Genomic DNA, 22,169 nt, shown 5'->3' with positions numbered 1-22,169 from the left:
AAACAAATATTGTAGTTATTATAGTGTTAGTTTTAGACTAATTACTATTATAATAATAGTTAAAATTAATCTTAAGATTTTTGTAACATTGTATGTAAAAAAGAAACTTGGGCGAAAAAAGCTATCACAAATTCCGTGTCAAATAAACACATTGAAAAAAACTAAAATGGAAATTTGGAATGATTAAATGAAGACTTTTCTTTCATTAGGTCCAATCTGCAAATAAGAGCTGCAAATAAATAAGGTCCAATCTGCAAATAAGAGCGACTTTTTTCGCTTTCTCTTTCGTTTATTACTGCAAAGCCATAAAACTTTTTAAACATTTATCAGTATGTTTAGAAAGACCAAGGTTTTTACTAGCTTATTACGCAAACAGTTCAAAGGAAATAAGAAAGGTGACCGAGTAATTCGCGGAAGAGAAAGTAAACAAAGAGAGGCTCTCTTTTGTAGATTGGATCTAGTGAAAAAAATGTCTTCAAATAAGGGTTTCGAGCGTTTCGAGTTCTTTACCGACACAGTTAATTTCGGTTTAGAAAAATATATTTGGCAATAAGAATGAGCACTTCGAGTGAACGTTTTTGTCAACGATGTTGCCACCAGGGTACTAGTTTGACACTTCAGAGTGAACTTTGTTTTCATTCGACGAATTAGCTACACGCTCATTCAAAACTACTCAAAATTTGAATTTCCACTACTCAAACTCAAAAACTGGGGCAAGCTGTCAACAAATTAGTATCAATTTGAGCAGAATTACCTCAACTCTTGCGTAAACTTTAAATTATCAAGTATTTGAGTGAAAAAAATAACTTATTGGTGCAAGGCTGCCTAAAAAATTGAAAAACATTCAAAAGAATCGACGAAGAGACATGGAGAAAACTAAAAGGTAAGTTTCCACACGTGTTTTTTTTAAATAATATTCTTATATTATTGTTAGCTCTATTAGTATGAGATCCGAGTTACTAGGAATGAAAAAGGAGAATTACTCAATTACTCAAGTTTGACTTTTTTGGCCCGAACTCAAAACTGTGTAAGCGATGATTACTTATTTTTTGACTATGTGCCATTTTTATGAAATTGAGTGGCTGGTCACTCACTTTTGAGTTAGTTTCAATGAGCGTGTAGTGTGCCTAGGGTAAGAGAGAATAGGGAGAGTGACGAAGAGTGAAATCAGTCAAAATGGCAACACTCCCTTTATGCACGGCTCACAGAAACGAGGCTTGCTACTCCGCGAATTGACAGTTGTCGGTGACGTCAGAGAAATCGTTGAGATAAACAAATGGATTTCTCGAATGATGTTAATTGACAATATTTGAGCTCTTACAGTGAAAAAAAAAATAATATGCAACGGATTTATGACGTAAATTACGCTATAATTACTCTAGACACAGTGGATAATCAGTGCATCTTTGTGATTATTAGCGAAAATCAGGAATTTGGCGGCATGCATCTCATCGTAATTTCCTGCTACCAGAAAAAGTTTTGGACGTCGGCATAGCTTCCTTGTGATCCATCAGGTGCCGATCATTGGTTAGCAGCAAACAATAAATGAATTTCATCTAATTGTTTTCACCGACGATTTCTATGACGCGCACTCGTCAAATGTTTACACTCTAACGAGCTAGCCTCCTTTATGATGATTTCAACACTAGAATTTTGGCAACCGCTTCCATTTTGAAAATAAACCGAAACCGGTGATCGTTTAATTTGTTTATCAAATGATGTGCATTTTGAAACAAAGAGATGAAATAATTCTAAAGCTTGCATCTACTAATACATATGACTGCACCATACAATCACGATTGAACTAAATTCTGACGAAAATTTTAATTTCTTTTTTGATGGATGTACAATACTTATCTCCTCCAACTCAATAATGTTTATTTACATTGCACGATTGATCTGCTCAATAAGGTTTTTTTGGCTTCACACTATTCGTCTCTTTCCGTATTCTCTTTGCCTTGAGTGAACGTTTTTGTCAACGATTTCGCTACCAGGGTACTAGTTTGACACTTCAGAATGAACATTGTTTTCACTCGACGAATTAGCTAGGGTGCCTATTGAATACATTACGGTGACGTTACAAATTAACTCGATTGTTCATTTTTGACAGTTCGCTTGTACTGTTTACATGGACTTAGAAAAATTCTTTGCGTTTTCCTTCGAGCGAATCTAGTCGTCCGCAAATTTTTTTACACACAGAAAAAAATGTTGGTAAAAATAAGAGTTTTTCACTCTTAGCAAAAAACAACCAACGCATACTCTTAGTTTAAAAATAAAACTTTTGTTTTGAGTACTATTCTTCATTTGCTTAAAAGGAAAACTTTTACTTTGATTTTTATTCTTGCTTAATTAAAAAGTTTTACTTTCAACCTAACAGTTGGCGTTGGTTGTTTTTTTTCTAAGAGCGGAACACTCTTACTTTTACCAATATTTTTTTCTGTGTGTAAGTCCATGTAAACAGTACAAGTGAAATGTCAAGAAAAGTGAGGTTAACTGTATCAGTAAAGAACCTAATTATTGGCTCGAAACAAAACGGCTGGATGTTGTTGGATCGAATCAAAACTTGTCGAAAGTAAACAAAGTTCATTTCATATCGTCAACCTGGCGCCCAAGTGGTGAAATCGTTAGAATTCAACGGGGTGCTGGAGCGTTGCAAGAAAATTTTAATTTCCAGATTAAAATTTACTAAACTTCCCAGTTAAGCTCACCCGGGATGCTGGCTGGTTCTAATTCGTATTCCGCCTCCTCTGACACAACCGATTCTAGCTAGAATGTTTAAGGGGTACCATTTCGATGCGGCTTAGCCGCATAACCGAGGCCTAGGAAGCGAAGCGGCGCCAAGCCGCTGAGGATCCGCCGGGTGAGGTGGATCGCCCGCCATCGGAAGCAAGGGAAACTGTGACCCACTCGTTTGCCCGGCTTACTCAAACATAGGGGCTATCTCTAAAATGTAAACACAAATGAACACTCCGGATGAACCTATCGTCAATTGATAGTTCGACGAGTTTTGATTCGAGCCAGGGATAGCCCCTATGTTTGAGTAAGCCGGGCAAACGAGTGGGTCACAGTTTCCCTTGCTTCCGATGGCGGGCGATCCACCTCACCCGGCGGATCCTCAGCGGCTTTGCGCCGCTTCAGCTCCTATGCCTAGGCCGCTCCCGACGACGTCGGCCACCTAGTCCCGCGGAAGGACCCGCCGTTTCCGTCACTATGCCTCAATAATGTCTTATGTTTAGTTACGTCTTAGACAAACATTACTCCTGCGAGGGATCACGCTACTGTCAGCGATCACAGGTTCGTGTTTACTTATCCGGAAGACTCTTACTGACCGGGTGGTCTAGGTTCTTATATCAAAATTTCGACTCTTTACACATAAACAAACAAAAAAAAACAAAACAAATACTTTTACGTTTATTTGCTTTAGCTCTCTCTTACTGCTGTTCGCTGAATTTTGTAACTAATTCCCAAGAATGTACAATTAGTTAAATAAAGGAAATAAATCTACCTCATGTTTGGTTCGTACTATTCGACCGAGCGAATAAGCATTGTTAGCACGCTTAGGCCCCTTTGTCGTCAATAAACTGCGACACACGTTTTTTGACACCGTAGCGACCGCAACATGATTGCAGTTTTCCGTTAAACGCAGATCGCTCGTTGGTTAGCCAAATTCGTCCATACGGGCATCTGAGAGACTCAATCAATTATGTGAAGTTACAAATCGAGGTGCCGCGTGTCTGTTTGAATCATTCGTCGCTCGCCTGCCAAACGAGCAACATAATGACTATAACGTTGCGACGGTACAATAAGCGGTTGAACACTATTAACCGTGTTCGAATTTGCACTCGTTTCTTTGCTGTGTGCAAAACTGTAAACGAGTATAGAAACGCTATGGTATGGTTCGAGTAGGGCATCATGATTTGCAAAGTGGATAAGAGTGGATTGAGTTCAATACACGGGAGGGTGCGACATCTGTGTGTAATACACAATAATCCCAAACGACTTAATTCGAGTTTCCGATGACAATTTCAGGCACAAGTTAGAAGCGGAAAAGGTACGTGTATTCTACGTCATTGCGGTTATATCTCTGACCTTACGCACCCAATTTTTCTTTATTTATAGTATTTCAACTAACGACCACCCATTTGGACCCACTGCGAGATTGGGAGTCTTGCTAGGATATGGTCGGGTTTGGGAAGCATTGGGCTCTGCTAAACCTCTTAAGAAAACTATAATTTCGAAAACAAATCCGACAAAGTGAGCCTGTACCGCTTCTGCTAAGATCCTAAGATTCCAGCAATCAAAGATCTTAGTAATAAAAGCACCCAAGCCCAACCGGAGGGCCAACCGGCATATCAGGATTGACGCCAGTAACATCCCGATTACGGGATACTGGCCATGGAAAACTTCAACGGACAAGACACGGATCAAGAATTGGAAGGCTACTTTGGGCTGGCAGGCGTGTTGTTCTACTCCCTGACTAAGGACGTGAAGTGGCGACGTGAAGTGGCGAGTGGGCTAATAGCACGGCTGCCTCTGTTTCGTTAAAACCTTGGCAAGTCTCCGGGTACGTTCAAAGGTCGTCATTACGTGGTACTAGATTCGAATGGACCATACGTCTACATCCTAAGAAGAGCAGTGTCAATCCTAGCATGACCTCCCTGCTTGCATAGATAACCATGGTATTAAAAGCGGTTACTGCGTACAACGAGTGGAGATGGCGGCCCTGAGTTGGGTCCTAAGAACAAAATGGGGAATGAACAAGAAACCCTCACATATGGAATGGGCGGGGGGGATTCACTCGCAAAAGCTGGTTTGGTGAGGTCACCACCGCCAGCAGCAACTGAAGTTATTCAGCAAAAATAGAAGGAAAGGAAGCAGCAGTAACAGCCGCAGCAGCAACAATAGCAACCAGAGCAGAGCGGAATGAGCAATACCCCAAAGAAGCCGAAAAAGAGACAGCGAAGTACTTGGTGGAGGAGTTTCACAAATTTGTGGACGCGAGAAAAAAAAGGACATTAAAGAGATGGTTCTCAGAATATGAAAGCCGCTACTGTCTGCAGTGAAAAAGTATGACACGGAAATGCTGTGCAAGGCATCGGCAAAGGCTACTATCTTCTTAGCCCCTTCCGCCAAAGAAGCAGGGGAAGGAGAAGTAGGTTGGAGAGGAGAACACACCAGTTTCCATGAGTCCAGAGAGGGCAAGAACCTCGCCTGGAGCCGGAGGACCAGGCAAGCCCAAGAGGCAGATGCGTCAGGACGCTCTTAATGTCGAAGAGAAGGACGCCACCTAACCGGGAAAAAGCAGGAATACCGTTGTAGGTCGGAAGGAGAAACACGGGAAACAGGAAAAGCGGTAGAAGGCGAGAAAAGTTTAGCAGAAATAAAAAGTCCTGGCTCATCAGAAGGCGCGAAAGGGAGAAACCGTGCTGGTCAAAACCAATGACGCGATGACGTAAGCAGCGCTCCTCAAGGAGGTCAGAGAGAACCGTATTTGAGAGATTTGGGGGGAAAACGCGATAAGAGCCAGACGTGCCCAAAAAGGTGAGATTCTTTTCGAGTTGAAGGATGATCCCACGATTAATAACTCGACTATGCTGAACATTTATGCCAATTCGCTAGGTGAAGAGGCAGAAGTGAAAGCCTTAAGCCCGCAGATGGTGATTGTTTGCAAGGACCTGGATGAGATCACAACGGAAGACGGCTTCAAATGCCCTGTCTACAAGAGGGCGACTACAGGCCAACGGAAATGGAGATAACCCAGATAAATCTGAATCACTGTGACACTGTACAGCAACAGTTGTGGCAGTCAACGACAGAGACAATGTGTGACGGCATTGCTGCACAGAATGAGAGTCCCCGACTGTCTATACCGGATCATGAAGAGCTACTTTCAGAGCAGAGTGCTGTTTTAAGAGACAACCGTGAAAATCGTGGGTTTCGCGGACACGACATGTCCCTAAGAGTGATTGATGAGACACTTGAAGAAGTGGAGGTGTCGGTGATGGAGAAGTGATCGGAGAACTGGATGAACGGGGTTAAGCTGCAGACAGCTCACCACAAGACGGAGATGTTGCTGGTTAGCAACTGCAAAGTGGTTCAGCGGATGCAGATCGACGTCAGAGGGCACGTGATTGAATCGAAGCGTGCCCTGAAGCAATTGGGAGTGATACTCGACAAACGGTTGAACTCCAACAAACATGTCGACTACGGCTGCGAAAAGTCGGCGAAGGCAACAAACGGAATAGCGAGGATATTGCCAAACGTCGGCGGTCCGAGAAGCAGTACGAGACGTCTGCTAGTTAGTGCTTCGTCGTTGATACAGCGATATGGAGTTCCCGACTGGGATGCGGCACTGACAACCAAACGGAACCGCAAAAAGCTGAACAGGATGGTCCGGCTGAGGACGGGGAGGTGAGTTGTCGTGGCGCCAGTGAACCGGACGCCACGTTCCACCCGGAATCGCCGAACCGAGCACGACACCCTACTGGTCAGCCCGATAAAAATATAGAACTCTCCGTTGGCGTATGCTAGATTCACCGCCAGACACTAGATTGAGTTGACCACGACGAGACACCATCAGTAGCGGGGCGTCGGAGCACCAGCGAAGCGGACGCCCTGCTCCACCGGAATCGCCGAACTGACCTCGGCACCTGGATGGTTGACTCGGTTTCGGGGAAACTTCTCTCACCGAGGAATTATTCGTCGGAGTAGGCTAAGTCCATCGCCGGTGACTAGACCGAGTTTCCTCCTTAGGGTGAAATATAGCATAGACCGAGTAGTTCGCGAACAAGTCGGGAGCTCAACGTGATGGTAAACTGTACAAGGTAGCCGAAGGGCTCAGTAAATTAGACAATCTGAAGGGTGCCGCCCAGATTGCCCTCGTAGGGGAAGAGCACTAATTCTCGACCCACAGTTAACTTTCCTACTGCCATAAAGAATTTGCTACGTTGTGGGGAGTGCGTCGTGAAATAACTAACATTAAAGGGGGGGTTAAGGGTTTCAGCGCGAAAAAAAGCTTTTTTTTGCAATTTTTTTTTTATAACTTTGCGGTAATTGATCAAAAATTTTGTGCATTATAGTATTTCATTTCAATAACATTTCTTGTATAAGAAATGTAAAAAGTCCTGCTTTCATTGTCAATTTGCCTCCTAAACCATCCGACCGACAGTGAAAGCAATTCAATTAACTTCTGAAGTTATTTTGCAATCGAATCGCTGAAGGTACCTGACAGTCACAAAAATAAAAACAAAAATCTATCCCCTCTGCATAATCAGGTCATGTGCTCCCCGGTGCACGTGCTTTCGCATATCATCAAGCAGCACGACGACGAAGACGTATCAAGATTCAAGTAGAAGCGTGCCTGCGATGAAAAACTGGTAAAATGATTCACGTTGCCGTACGGCTATACATAAACTGATCAGTTTGTAGATGTTTGTCTTTTTCATCCAGTGATAGATTCGGTTTAGCATTCAGGCCAGGAGCGATTTAGACACGTTTTTATGGAATAAGGTGATACGATGATATGTCATCACTAAATCTGAAATATTGAGCGAAAATGTCATTCGAGGTAGTGAATAAGACCAATTTTCAAACAGTAATATGGTATTACTTTTCCAACGATCTATTTGGTAAAACAAAAGCCTAAATTTGCAGTAAGTAAAACAGATTACTTAACGTGATAAATACTCATCTACTTATAGCAGCATCCATGTATCGAAATAATTACAGGGCAGTCTGGAGAGATGAATCATACTCGTGAATCATATCGCTTCACGTAGGGAGTTTTCAGCGTGGAGATACATAATCGAGCTTTTAGCACAAAACATCTACCCACTGGATCGCCGTCTCTTCGGTTGGAAAATCCTTATTCATATGATTTAACTTTGAGGACTCTTTAGAATGTAGACATTAGTCAATGTAGTTCAGAAAAATTGTGTTCAGGATATAGCAATAAGTTTTTAATTTAATCCTGATAATTAGCCCCAGAACAGTCTTGTGTCGGGCGAATAATTTGAACAGCCTCTCTCTATTCAATCGAAACAATCACGTGGCTCACCGCTAAGCACATTTTCTCGTTAACCGCAGCTTTACCACATTCCTCAACGTTACTACTACTACTATTAAATCTGCTCTCCGTTACACATGACTTCATACAATAGATACGATACGGAAGAAGCTATTTACTTTCAATAAATACCGTAATTGCAGTTTACGACAGTTCGGTTTAGGTTTGAACACAACTGGACATTTGACATTTTTGTGCTAAATTGTGCAATCGAAATATATCAATCAAATGAAAATCGGTATGATTATCTTCAAGTTACTAAGCAAACAATCAATCACAGCATCAGTAACAGATACGTTGATCGAATTAACTCTCGTTGGCAGTCCACTGGCAAAAAACCACAAGCATGAGAAAATGCGGCGCCTTTCCGTGGGCGCTTCGAACGCATCACCACTCAGTAAATACTTACTAGGTTAGGTACCACTATAGATATAGATAGTTACAGAATAATCCGTTTGTTGCACTTAGCTCGTTTCGCTTCGCTAGCTAATTGTGATTCTGCATTGAATCTATTTTATTTTTATTGAGACTGCTTCCATAAAGTAATTATTGTAGTTATAAATTATTGACGCATCGATTGCAGCTCCACTAACTGTGGTTAAGTGGTTCCCGTTTGTGCGACTGCGAATGCGTTAGGGGGCGTAGAAAAATGGAACGATTCGTTTAGTTTAGACGAATGGTTGACTGACTTCAGTCTAAGGAATAAGCTTTTAACTATTTTGTTCACATCAAACGGATCATTGTGTGATTTGTAATCAGTTGAATATCAAGTAGTGCTGTTTGGCGCCCATTGCATCGAAATAAATAGTTATCCGCAATGGAAAACATTAACGGGATTTGCTGCGATTACAATGCAAATGATATCTGTTGCAGTTGCACTCTATAGCAACATTTAAAGCTGGGAATTATGTCATACTTTTAATTTTTTGATATATAAATACTGCATCAGAAAGTATGGACGCATTCAGAAACACCAGCCATTTCTCTATAATTGATTTGATCATTTTAATGGCTGCGTCCTGTTGTTTACCTTTATCTCTTAGTCTCGTTTCCAACAGCTTGTTTCACAATGCGGGTACTTTCAACAGAACACACAACAGAAATAATGTACACAAACGGTATCGGGACGCGAAATGTCACCGAGAAAGTTAATAAAACTCGAAAGAGTGACGAGAAAGCCGTGCGACCAACAATCAGGAAGTTCGGTGAGGATATCACGTTCGAAGATAAACAGACCGAGGGGCAGACAGCGCAGTTGGTAAATCGATTGCCTTGTATGCAGCTCACACTGGTTCGATTAAGAATTTAAGATTTTTCTACTCCGAAAAGAGGCGAACCTCTATAATCGAAACAAAAAATGAACCGAACATGGGTCAAAAAAAAAAGATCCTGCTAACCTTCGTTTGGATCAATGTATACTGAAGACGTTCGAGCCAAAAAGACGTTTTATTGTATCAATCGGTTGAATGAACCGAGAAATTATCAACGACACACATTTTTACATGTTCTTAAACTTCAGTATTTTTCCTAAGATCATTTTTCCCGACGGTGGGAGCATTTTCAGTGTCTCCTTATAACGCTCGAAGAGCTTTCAATCCGTTTTTTCTAGATCAGTCGTTTTCGTCCATGCTGCTGTTTCTGCTGGTGTTCTGACAATTCTTGAAGCTAAAAATTAAAACTAGGAAATTTGTTTTTAATGCCAATGGAAACAGTTTTGAAAAAAATCTTTTATCTGGAATACATTTTAATATAAAAGCGGTCACCCTTGTGACGGGTGTTCAATAAAAAATGAGAATAATTTTACCTTTCTGTAATTAAGGGGATCCTCTTATATAATTGTAGTAAAAAGTACCTAATCGGTAATAATTTTTTTTGAAGCAGTAAAGCGACTTAGATATGTGCGCTATTCTGCAAAATGTTTATTAAGGTTTCATCTATAAAATAAGAATTTTTGAGTGTAAGGTGTCAAAAATGGCGTCCAAAATAGCGGCTTTCTAAGAACAAGATTTTTTGAATCTGCAGGCATTCTTGTTTTTAAACTTTCAACCAATCAACTTCGGGTTTTGCCTTCCTAAAAGACGACAACATTCTCGGGCGCGGTTCCCTACAAAATTGCAATATTTTGATCATTAACGATTTTTTACAGCCGGCCAAAGTGGAAAAATCATGCGAAAAAACGATACTGTATTTTCAAGTGGCCGCCATTTTGTTTCTATATCGAATTTTTTCATGTTTTTAGGTTGGTGCGCCTCTACGAAATGTAATCTTCAAGATCGTTTTGGTTTGCTGCTTGTAGACGATGAATTGCGACCTGTATCATGCTCGCAGATGAGGTCGGTTTTCAAACTACCTTTGGCTGGAGCCACTTTGGACGCTATTTTTATTTTAGAGATTTTATAGAAACCTTAATAAACATTTTGCAGAATAGCGCACATGTCTAAGTTATTTTACTTCTACAAAAAAAAAATTATCAAGCATTAGGTACTTTTTGTACAATTACATAAGAGAACCCTCTTAAAGTAAATAGCGTAATTTTTTTTTTCTCTCCAAGCCCGCTCAAAAAAAATGCTGACGAGCATGGTCAGGCGTTTTAAACAGTTTGACGTTTAACTCAACTCGCCTGTGCTAATTGCCCCTAGGAACAAATGCAATTTGCGAATGCGATTTAAAGGCAATTTCAACACTTAGACAAATTTTCTGGCGGCCCAAAAGGACTTGGTTGTTTTTGCGTTTTTCAAACATGGCGGTTCATGTTTGGCTTAAGCTTAAAATTGTTTTTTGAACAATTGGTGTGTTTTCACTTGAACTTTGTTTGTCTAGTGCACTTCATTTAGCCAGCGAATGTGGGAAATTGTGGAATCGTGTGTAAATATAGTGGAACAAGATCTCTGACCTAAACTCTTAATAAAAGTCAGATTGTGGTAAGTTTGGGTGTGCAATGCCAATTTTACCATTGATTCTTCCTATAGTTTGGTGGTGATTACCTAGTGTAGTGATATAAGTTTAGGTGAGTAGATAATGAATCCGAAAATAAGTCATATTTGTAATTTTTATATTAGGCAATTAAGGGCGATTAAATAGCGCGTTCCCTGGGCGATCTGGGGGCGATTTAAGGGCGGGTAGAGCGGCTAAAAAATGACGGCGGGAAATCGCCCAAATGTTGCATTTGAAATAGCCCCCTAATTGCCAGCAATTTGTTGGCAAATTGAAGGGCAATTAGCGCATCTGAGTTGGAAAATAGCCCCCCGTTAGCCAGCAACTTGCCCTTTTTGACTGGGAGAGAATAACCTCTGGACTCCCTGGAAATTATAGATGCTATATTCATAGTTAAGCGGACACAAAAGCCGGAAAACTGGCAGCTCTGATTTAAGGAAGAAAACACTGGCATCCCATGCAAATGTTCAAGCTCTAGCTTATCAGTTTTATTGTTGACGTCATTAGTAAGAACTTTGCATGTACCAATAGCAATACGAATTAGAAGATATAATGTGACTTCTTATTTGTGCGAATATCTCCTGGTGATACAGAAAAAAATATTGCTTATTTTTGTTTCTCTACACTTGATAACACAAGGAAAGAGTCAAATAATCATCACCATAATCACAATACCTTTTCCATGTACATCCGAAAAGAACACGTTATGTGACGTCGTACTCGATTGGCTCCGGCATTTGACATGTTCAATTGGCACCGCTCGGTGTCTCCGCCTAACTATGAATATAGTAACTATACTGGAAATGGGTGGCATGTTTCTTTTCGCTCGGGTGCTCAGAGATGCCAGATTTGCAGACAAGTCTGCAAATTGGCAGACTTTTAATTTAAGCTGCAGATTTTTTCGATGACGCAGATATTTGCAGATTTTTTAGTTTGGTTGCAGATATTTGCAGATTTCTTAGTTTGGTTGCAGATATTTGCAGATTTTTGAATATAAAGGCTTTTGGTTACACTAGCTTTCCTGACATTTTTTGTTCTTCCCAGACTTTTAAAATTATTATCGCAGACATTTGAAAAAAGTACCTGGCATCTCTGCGGGTGCTGTCAGTTCAATCGAAGGTGGCGTCGAAACAGCAAGCACTCCGTGAAACGCATGGTCATCGCGGAAATAAGTTTACGGTAGACCACTTTCGAGACAAAAACGTGTCCGTGAGTACAGTTTACCGGATCCCTAAGCGTGGAGCGGAAGACCGGTAGTGGCCGTTCGGCGAAGATAATGATGAAGAAAAAGCAGGAAGCGTTAAAAAGGAGGACATTATCTGTCGGAAGAAGACTCGGTCCCCCGAGTACACGGACGAGCCGATAACGATCGTGAAATCGTAGTGCCGGTGGATGACGAAGAATTACCGCGGGACGTCGTTCGTGCTGGACGACGAAAGTTACTTTCTGCTCTCGAAGACCCAGATTCCAGGAAATGACAGCCATTATTCCAGCAACAAGTCGGCCACACCCCACGAAGTAAAATATAAGTTTAAGCAAAAATTTGAGGGAGATCAAAGCCGTGTTCCAAGCCGAGCGTTCTGGCCATCAATCAACAACTGTACCAGGAGGAGTGTGTTGACAAAATTCTTCCGCCGTTATTAAAGGAGCATCATTCGGATGAGAAGTATGTCTTCTGGTCGGACAAGGCGTCTTTCCATTACGCCAAGAAGACGCTGGAGTATCTTGAGCAGAAAAAAGATACCGTACGTGCCGAAAGAAAGGAAACCGACCAACTTGCCCCAGTGCCGCCCCTTGAAGATTTTTTCGGCTCCCTCATTACCCTAGTGTACAAAAATAATTGGCGAGCCAAGGATACGAAGCAGTTGACTACCAGGATCCGGAATTGTATCCGAAAGATGGACGTCAGTACCGTCCAGCGCTCTTGTGAGAACATCGCGACTAAGTTGCCTCGTACGGCTGACCAGGGCCCCTTCTCAAATATTCAAAAAAAATGGAAAAATGTACACTAATCCGGATTGGTCCAGTTCCAAGTAAACTAAGATACTGATTTCAACAGAATCAATAGAATGGACTGTATTTAGAGTAGATACAGAACACTAGATTAGGATTGTCGCTGGTGTTCCCATTGTTTTCGCCTCGGAACATGTTTGTTTTGCTTTCGGTATATATCTGTCAAGGTATCGAAAGTCTCTCTAGTAAAAGTCTTTGGTCCGCACTTTTGGTACACGCAGAAAAATATGGCCTGCTTGTAACCACAAACCGTTTAGTTGAACGTTTGTTCTGCTGTGATTGTCCAATGCATAAAACTTACAGCAGAATAAACGAGAGGCGAACAGAAAAATTATGTGAAATCTGTTATGAAACAAATTTCGATGTGACATACTATTATAATTTCATTAATTTTCTCATGATATCAAGGCGTGACAGATAATGTTTATGTGCTACTACAAATTGCAAAAAATATGTGTGAAATCAATATATTCAATATAACGAATTTTCTCGGTGTAAATTTTCGACTGTTAATGTTATGAAATGAAAGAGTTTGTATATATTTGTATATGTATTGCATAGGATTTTTTTTGTTTTTTCCCGAAATCAAAATCAAATGATGTTCCTACCACTGATGCCAGCGACAATCCTTATATAGTGTTCTATATCTACTGTATTTAGTGATACAAGGAGAATAATATTCTTATATGCTTGGAATTGGAATAATGTTCTTGAGCAGCAAAATGTGGCCAAATATACGGGGCTTGTTGACTTTCGGTTTCTTTGTATTAGACCGAGTATTCGTGATCTGGAGCGATGATGATGACGATGTAGCTAAGGTGTGCGGAAGTCACCTATATTCAATTCCACCATGTCGACAGCACAGTACTGATAATGCTCAACAGATTGGATTTATTTTGAATAATAACCCAAAATGAAACTCGTTGTATGACAGTGTTCGGCTCGAAATCCCTGCATATATGGATTGAAAATCGAAGTATTTCAATATGATCCTACACTGCATATTTGCAGTGTTTCCATAGAAAAATTTATGTGGCAATTGGGTGAATTGGAACTCCTTAAACAGGACACGTGGAGAAACTATTTCCCAGGTTTTTCCTCCACTCCTTCATGAAAAACTAAACACAATATTAAACAGACAACTCTTTACACATAAAATGGACAAATTAAGAAGTGCCATTACGGAAAACCATGCTCAGAAACCACTAGGGAAAACTCGTCTACGGAAATCAAATCCAAGACGAACAATAATATTACCTAAATTATCACAAACTTTTGCCAGACTACGAAAGCAGCATCCAGTACCTCAAAATCAACAGCAAGCACCATCAGCGAGAAAGTAATGGCTAAAGGTGATGCGTTCACACTCGCGAACCCATGGCTCCGTTGAGCTAACGCATTCAGTCGTGTCAAATGAACGAACTATATGCAAATGGTTTAAATTCGTACCTTTTCCGCTAATCGATATTCAAGTAAGAAATCATTTATGGTAAGACCCGTCAGTAATTTAAACCCCGGGCCCCCGTGTGGCTCTCGACGGCTCCGCTTGGATTTGCCATTTGAGTTCAACCGACGATGCGAATAGATTAGATCGCGAAGCACACTGTGAATCAGTTATGCTTAAAACTTTCAGTTTTGCAACCCACAAGATACTCAAATTAAAGGTGTTTACGTATTGCAATGTTGCTCAATGTTGGTGGTTCGCTAAACAGAAGAAGTTAATTCGCGCTGGCATACTTCGTAACGGTTGTGGTTGATTTCGAAACGATTTATTAGTCCGTGTCTCCTGGCAGCAGCAAACGTACCGTGGACCGTACTTCGTAGGCGTTACGTTCGCATCTTCACAAAGTATACTGATCGTGCCGGCAGGATTGCCAAAAGTACAGATTTAGCCTAAAATTGTTCAAATTTTATTCGCACATATTACACGGCGCTACAAAATAAAAAAAAATGAATTTACTTTTAAAGTGATCTTTTAAAGGTTGTTGTAGGTCTGGTCAAATATAACAAAAAACTACGTTTGATCAATACCCTCAAAATCTTGATTTATACCAAAAAACTGTTTTTTTTTTTAGAATTTTCGGCACGAAATTTTTTTCTGCGCAGTCAATTTTCAACCGATTTTAATTTCTCTGTTTTGGAAAAAACGGTAACGGTAACGGTATCCTATGTTATTTCCTCTTTTTTCCCAGAAAATTCAACAAATTTAAAATATCAGTTGAAAAATAACCCCGCTGAAATTTTTTAACGCCGAATGCTTCGAAAAATCGTTATTTGCTATAGATAAGGATTTTGAGGGTATATACAACATTTTTCATACATTATTTTCTGTTGCATTTGATGAGATCCATCACTTCTATGATATAGATTGTGTGGAAAAGAACAATTTGGTACAGATTTTTGGTTAGCTCAAATTGCAAAACGGAGTCTGGGAAACTCTTCATTAACCGTTCGAGAGACATCAGGAGTAATTCCTACACAGGTACACTTGGTAAATTCTGAAACCCCATAATGCCCCCTGCTCATGGTGTTTGAGATCAAAACCGTGAACACACCATCACCACGGTCCGGTAGATCCTATATAAACACCATATCGTGCTGCAATTTTGGGTTATTGACACCATTTATGGTGTTTTGATGTCATGTTTGATGATGAGGTATGTTCTTTTCAAGGGATTGTGTGGTGTTTGAGCCCATGAGATTCAACATTGGTAAAAATAACATTTTTTCGTTCTTAGCATAACACAACTGCGTTGGCTATTCAATGTTAATTGCGTAAAACTCTTACTTTTACCATTCTTTCTTCAGTGTGTAACGGTTTGATCCGACGGGTTTTCGCTGCCGACCTCTGTATGGCACAACTATAAACCACGAATTGGTTTGTTTTTAAATAGATAATTCCATTAATGCGATTCATCATTCATAATCATCAAATGGTGCGATGCTTACGACGCAATAAAGGAGCTCCCTCGCTGGTCAAATACTACGGACCAATCACGGTGCAAATAACTGCTTCTTTCACAGAATTCATTATCTCAGCTATTTGTAGTCCGACTTCCCATGAACATCGACAAGTTTGTACCTGTGTACAACATTTCGTTCACGCGTTCAACCTCAAACATGCTTCGTCTCGATTGACAAGTTTGCCTCGAACATCGAACCCAAGCGAACGATGTGTAAAGGGCGAATTCGAAATTATTGCGACACCGAAAATGTATTATTCTTATTTTCTTATAATGTTTAAAATCAAACCAAAATTTTAGGGTAGTTTTATACATATATTTACTTCAAAAATCAAAAGAAAAGTTAATCGATGGAGCCTTGAGTGTAAAATTGAACGCATTTTCACTTGATGCCACCCCAGTGTCATCCGGTACCAGTTTCTCAGTTTTTTTTTCATTTTCTTAACATGTCCTTCTCGTCTTTGACTGTCTTCTTGCTCTTCCGAAGTTCCCGCTTCATCATTGCCCAGTACTGCTCCACCGGGTGCATCTTCGGATAGTTTGGCGGATTCATGTCCTTTGGAACAAAATGGACAGAATGGGCCTCGTACCACTCCAGGACACTTTTAGATTGGCATGATGCCAAATCTGGCCAAAATAGCGGAGCTTCGTCGTGCTGCTGCAAGAACGGCAAAAGGCGCTTCTCGAGGCACTCATATTTGTAGATCTCGCCATTTACTGTGCCCTTTGTCACGAAAGGCTCACTCCTCAGTCCGCAAGAGCAGATGGCCTGCCAAATGAGATATTTGGAGGCGAACTTCGACATTTTCTTCTTCTTAAATTTGTCGTCCACATAGAACTTGCTCTTGCCGGTGAAAAACTCCAACCCCGGAATTTGCTTAAAAACGGCTTTTATATACGTTTCGTCGTCCATCACACAGCAGCCATATTTTGTCAGCATCTTCTCGTAGAGCTTCCGTGCCCGAGTTTTAGCCGTCGATTGTTGCCGCTCATCACGGTTTGGGAAGTTCTGTACCTTGTATGCATGTAGTCCAGCATTCTTCTTTGCATTCTGGACGTAGCTCTGCGACATGCCGATCTTTTTAGCCAAATCACGGCTTGAGACGTTGGGATTTGCTTTAATCATCCGCTTCACCTTTCCCTCCGTCTTTTTGTTCTCCGGTCCCGGTTTTCTTCCAGCTCCTTTGCCGTGGTCCAACGTTAATCGCTCCTGGAACCGCTTCAACACTCTGGAGACGGTTGAATGGTGAATGTTCAACATTTTTCCCAACTGCCGGTGCGACAGGTCAGGAAATTCCAGGTGTTTGGAAAGAATTTGTTCTCTCGACTCGCGTTGGTTCACCTCCATTTTCATTGAATCGAAAAACACGACTTCGAGTTTGACAGCATGTAAATAATACACATCTATGAGAAAGTGTGCAAAATTTGGTTGATTTTTACCCAATGGTAAAAAAGTTATGCCTTGTTGAACGTGTCGCAATAATTTCGTTTCTCCCTTTAAACTCTAGTTCAAACATCCGTGTACGTAACACCGGGTGCGTACACGAGAACGATTCGCACAAGGCAAAAAGAGTCAACGCTAGCGATGATGAGAGTGAGAAAGAGAAAACTGGTGCCATGAACCTATGTGTACGCACACCGTGTACGTACATGGGGTTCGGTTGTGCAGGCGAACATTTGCACATGTTTTGGTACGAAATAGCGTGTTTGAGTTCGCACACGAAATGTGGGTTTAATATGAGCACAGAACCAGAGCGAACATTGTGTACGATGTTGATTTGGGAAGACTGTTTGTAGTAGTTGTACATTTTTCGGAAACAAAATTGATAAGTATGTTTTCGATCAGAAGGCGCTAATATCTAGTTATTTCTGTCAATGTAACAAGAACAATGCGCAGACATTTTTTTGAAACGGGACCCCTGGAACGTTAGAAGTATTCGAATTCAAAATTATCAGTTTTTCTGTAGTTCTTATCCAATATTAGTTACTTGAAAAATAAAATCTGTCCCGTTTACAAAATTGCCCGTTCCTTTTAACAACTATGGCGCCTCTAGTTGTCACAAGAAGAAACTAGTGATAGCATTTAGAACGGGATGAAACCACCGCGTAGGTTAATATTTTTATTGGGATGCATAGATATTAAAAACCCAACGATCGCCTGGACAATTTTGTAAATCGGCACTTTTTTAATAAAATCGGCATTATTCTGCTTATAAAATTCAACGATATAGACTGTAATGTCAGTTTGCTAAATCGAAATGGATCTTCACAAAACCTTCTTAAGATGCAAAGAATTGCAATTTTTTTTGTCATTCAAAGTCACTTAAGTGATTCAAATCTTGTTTTTCCCTCCACAACTGCAAATGCCTTGCTAAATCATAAAGTTGCACTATTTTAGCATCCTCCTTACAAAATACAACGAAAATTTTTTTAAACGGGTATTACCAAAGTCTATTTCTAGAATGTGTTATGTTCATTTCAGAACTTGCTCGCACACTTTCCTAGCACCACTTCTAGCAACCAGGTTTCATATCAGCATCCAGCTACGTCGGGTAACCCATAATACAGCTCATGTCATAATGACTCTATTGATGGGTGTTATTTTTTTACATCACACGCAAACTGTTTCCGCCTTACTGGAAGTTATCAATCAATACCGTTGTAGTGACTTAATAAAACTCAAAATTAACCGGCTAAAAAAATCACCTCACCACAGGGTCCATCCCCCATCCATCCGATTTCGCACACGCGCTAGATGATTCACGAAACGTATGACGAATATGCCCCGCGAATGGTCAATACGAAAAAACAAAAGTCGGGAAAAACGTTCACCGGTGAGGCCAATACCCTATCGATTGAATCAAGATCGGCCATGTGTTGAGAAAGAAAGAGAGAGAATTATTCGAAACCACCGTCTTGATTAGGCCATATGATAGAAATTATAACCTAATGATGGTCATTCATCCCAACAATTGGTGGCGACCAGATCGTTTCGATTTTTGATTGCCCAAATGGCAATCTTCCTGGCTGGGTTGTGTAACTCTCCATATCATTCATTACTTACTGTTTGATGGTTTGTTTTCACTTGACGATTGCTAATTACCTACGAATGGTGAAAAACGAATCTGAGTGCAATACGGCGTCTGTTGCCGATTCGGAAGCTATAACAGTCAAAGCCAACTGGGTTGGTTGGTACTAGAGTCTTAGCCATGTGTGAAAGAAAGCTTTTGTTATTGCTTCAAAATAGATGGCCCAATTCCGGAGATACCGAAACGTACCTACAGGAATGTTGGTAGGTAGGTAGCGGAGTCGCTATCAATTTGTTTTGCAGTTGGCTATGAACAATAATGCACGCAGCCGTCGTCATCCCTCTCGTTAGGAAATATGGACTACTGACGCAGATGTTTCATCACATTCCGTAGAGTCTTGCGCATTTGTGGAGCGATAACGTTGTGCTATTAGATTCACTTGGCCCGGTTCGATAGCATTTAATGCGTTGTGGACACAGATAACAGACGTTCGGATTTATGTAATGTCCTGGATGTTCGATAACATACTGTTCAATGGTAGCGTACTTGAGATCAATATTTTCAAAATTAATTTAATTTCGTCATCATAATTTGAAAAGTTTCTTTGAACCTTCACCCTAACTGTCCTTAATAATGCTATCTAAGCCGCACCGCATGAATTTTATCATCCGAACTAAAAAAGGGTACGAGTTTAGCCATGCCTACACCGCAGACAAAGTTTCAAAGTCAAACTGAACTTCGATAATTATCTCGCCGCCAGACACGGACGTTGTCGATGGCGAAGGACATTTTCCATAAATAAATACATTTTTCGCCTGAATAGCTACGGGATCTTAATCACATTTTCCCGATTAGGTCGTTGTACATTTGGAAAGAGGAACAATATTGTGGTAGAAGAAGAACCAGAACTCTTGCCAAAACTTTGCTCGCATGGGGACCCTTTCCTTAGGAATAGTTTTCGGATGGGTTGACGGGTCCCCTGCCAGCTCAGGACAGTCGTTAAGAAACTTGTGCTGGAAAGTTCATTTGGTGACGACTTTTTGAGGAATGACCGCAACGGTTTAGAAGTTCCATTCGCCAACAAGTGCGGGTAACCAGCAAAAGGAAAAGGGTTTTTGGCAAGGTTGGGAAAGGTTGCGGTAAATAAGTTGTTGCGTTGTTAGTGGATTTTAATTTCAAAAACTTACCACTTCTCGGAAAGTCACTTTCATGATACGATTTAAGGGACAAATCCTGGTAGGGAACAGATGATGATGGAAGTTACTTAGACTGTTATTTCAGTAGCACTTTTGACGAGTTTTTGAATTAGCGACCTTTTCAGATAAACTTACTTCATTCTGCATTAGTCGATTTTTATCTGTACAGTAGGCTATTTCATTATATTCAATCTTCACAACAACCGACCACGTTGTTGGTTGATACGATTCCTCTGCACGAGATTTCATCGCGCATCCATCGCAACCGTTTGGATTACCCATACCTAGAGCTGTTTTTCACTTGCATGAATAAATTTCCATAATTGGCTCTAGCAAACACCGCGGGCAACCCTCGCCGCCATTCCGGCCGTTGACGTTTGGCACGCACCTCGACTTGTTGTGGGTAAACAATCGCTGTCTGTCTTCACTCTGAAGTCAGCCGAGGCATTAACAGGTATTAACATGCAATCCGAAACAATGGATCCGATTTGCTGCTGGGGAGAGGGATTCACAATAACATTTGCGCACTTCGTGATTTTTAATTTATCATCACTACTATCTAGGTATAATGTTCCGTTTTGGGAAATCCAAACTTCTTAGTCGATGCGTGTCGTGTGCGTTGCACCGAAAATGGTAGCGTGGCGTGTGTCCGCTTTAATGACAGTGCAGCTAACTGTAGGACGAACTGGTCAAATTAGAAAAAAATAAATGATGACTAAAATTTTGTAATTTTTGAAATTTTGACCTTCTGTTTTGACAGACTCCGTCGCCGAGTTTCAGCGCACAGGATTGTGGTCAGAAGAATTCTTCGTAACATAAACCGATAGCACAATAGGAAAACAAAAAAACTTCATACGATCATTTATCCATTGTACGGATGAAGGTTTTTTTTATTCGCGTGTGCCGGTGTAGGCATTGTGCGAAAGTGAAATATCTGCCAAACGAAATCGAAAGATAAACCTTTGCGCATAGCTAACTAGGCGAACTGACAATCAATCATGAATATGCAATACTTACAAACGAAGACGGGCCTACCTTCTACGCATTCCCACGCATTATCAAGGATCATACGAAAATGGTAGCGCCGATGGTCAATCTCTGGGTTCCGAGTAGCATGATAGTGTCTTGTATTTATAGACAACAAAATGTCAAGGAAAAATAAATGTCAGTGATTTTTTTATTCAAATAGTTTAATTCACAGCCGTACAAAATCGTTTAAAAGGAACCTAGCACAACGATACTCCGCACACGACCAAACAACGTGCTCGATGTTCCTCGCCATAAGCGCAAAGATTACTCTCAGTCAGAGCTTTAAAAAAATTGACACCCCTGCGTGAACTTGAAAGGAAGCGAAATTCAATTCATGCCTGCTGCGATGAATGAAATTTTTGGTTCGTTTCCCTCGTCATTCGTTCTTCCGACGCAGGTCATTCAGGTTCGGACATGTTCGTTCGGGTTCAGAAGCAAACTGAATTTTGTTTCTATATTTCGGATATAGATTACACAGTTCACTTATGCACGAAAATGTAGAAGATGCCAACTTCTGCCTTCAAACCGTCCACATAATAACAAATGAATGCTTTGGTTGAAGGAATTTATATTACCTCTGCATTCAAGCATTCGATTCTACATGAAATTTCAGTCAGTTGGATAGTTAATAAATGAGGGAGGCGGTGAATCTGAATTTTGGTTTCCGTAAATGAAAGCAAAAAGAGGTACCTGATTTTGAAATTTCACTGCACTGCTCTCAGTATGCCCAATATGAAAAAGATGAGCGTCAAACGTATAGTGATTGGACTGGACATCACACAAATGAAATCCCGACGTACATCCCCGTGTATTTGTCGATAGGGATACTGGAATGTAGCCTCCACCCTAGGTCCCCATTGTTTCATACTACTGTGCACTCTCTGACTCTGATATACTGAAAAATTCATTGAAGGCGATAGGTTTTTTCAAAAATATCACA

The 22,169-nt window shown here is 40.7% G+C and overlaps 2 protein-coding genes across 4 annotated transcripts in view; one reads left to right on the top strand and one right to left on the bottom strand.

Moving 5' to 3' along the window:
- Nucleotides 1–22,169, bottom strand: part of LOC131684038 (uncharacterized) — a 114,610-nt gene that overhangs the window by 28,596 nt on the left and 63,845 nt on the right. The window lies entirely within an intron of this gene.
- Nucleotides 6,068–6,415, top strand: LOC131676121 (uncharacterized). The gene has a single exon (XM_058955245.1). It carries the CDS (start codon nucleotides 6,068–6,070, stop codon nucleotides 6,413–6,415), a length of 348 nt encoding a protein of 115 aa, XP_058811228.1.

This window comes from Topomyia yanbarensis, chromosome 1 (assembly GCF_030247195.1).
Source record: "Topomyia yanbarensis strain Yona2022 chromosome 1, ASM3024719v1, whole genome shotgun sequence".
NCBI classification, from domain to species: domain Eukaryota; kingdom Metazoa; phylum Arthropoda; class Insecta; order Diptera; family Culicidae; genus Topomyia; species Topomyia yanbarensis.
The sequence above is the reverse complement of the archived record's forward strand: the minus strand, read 5'-3'. Positions and strand labels throughout refer to the sequence as shown.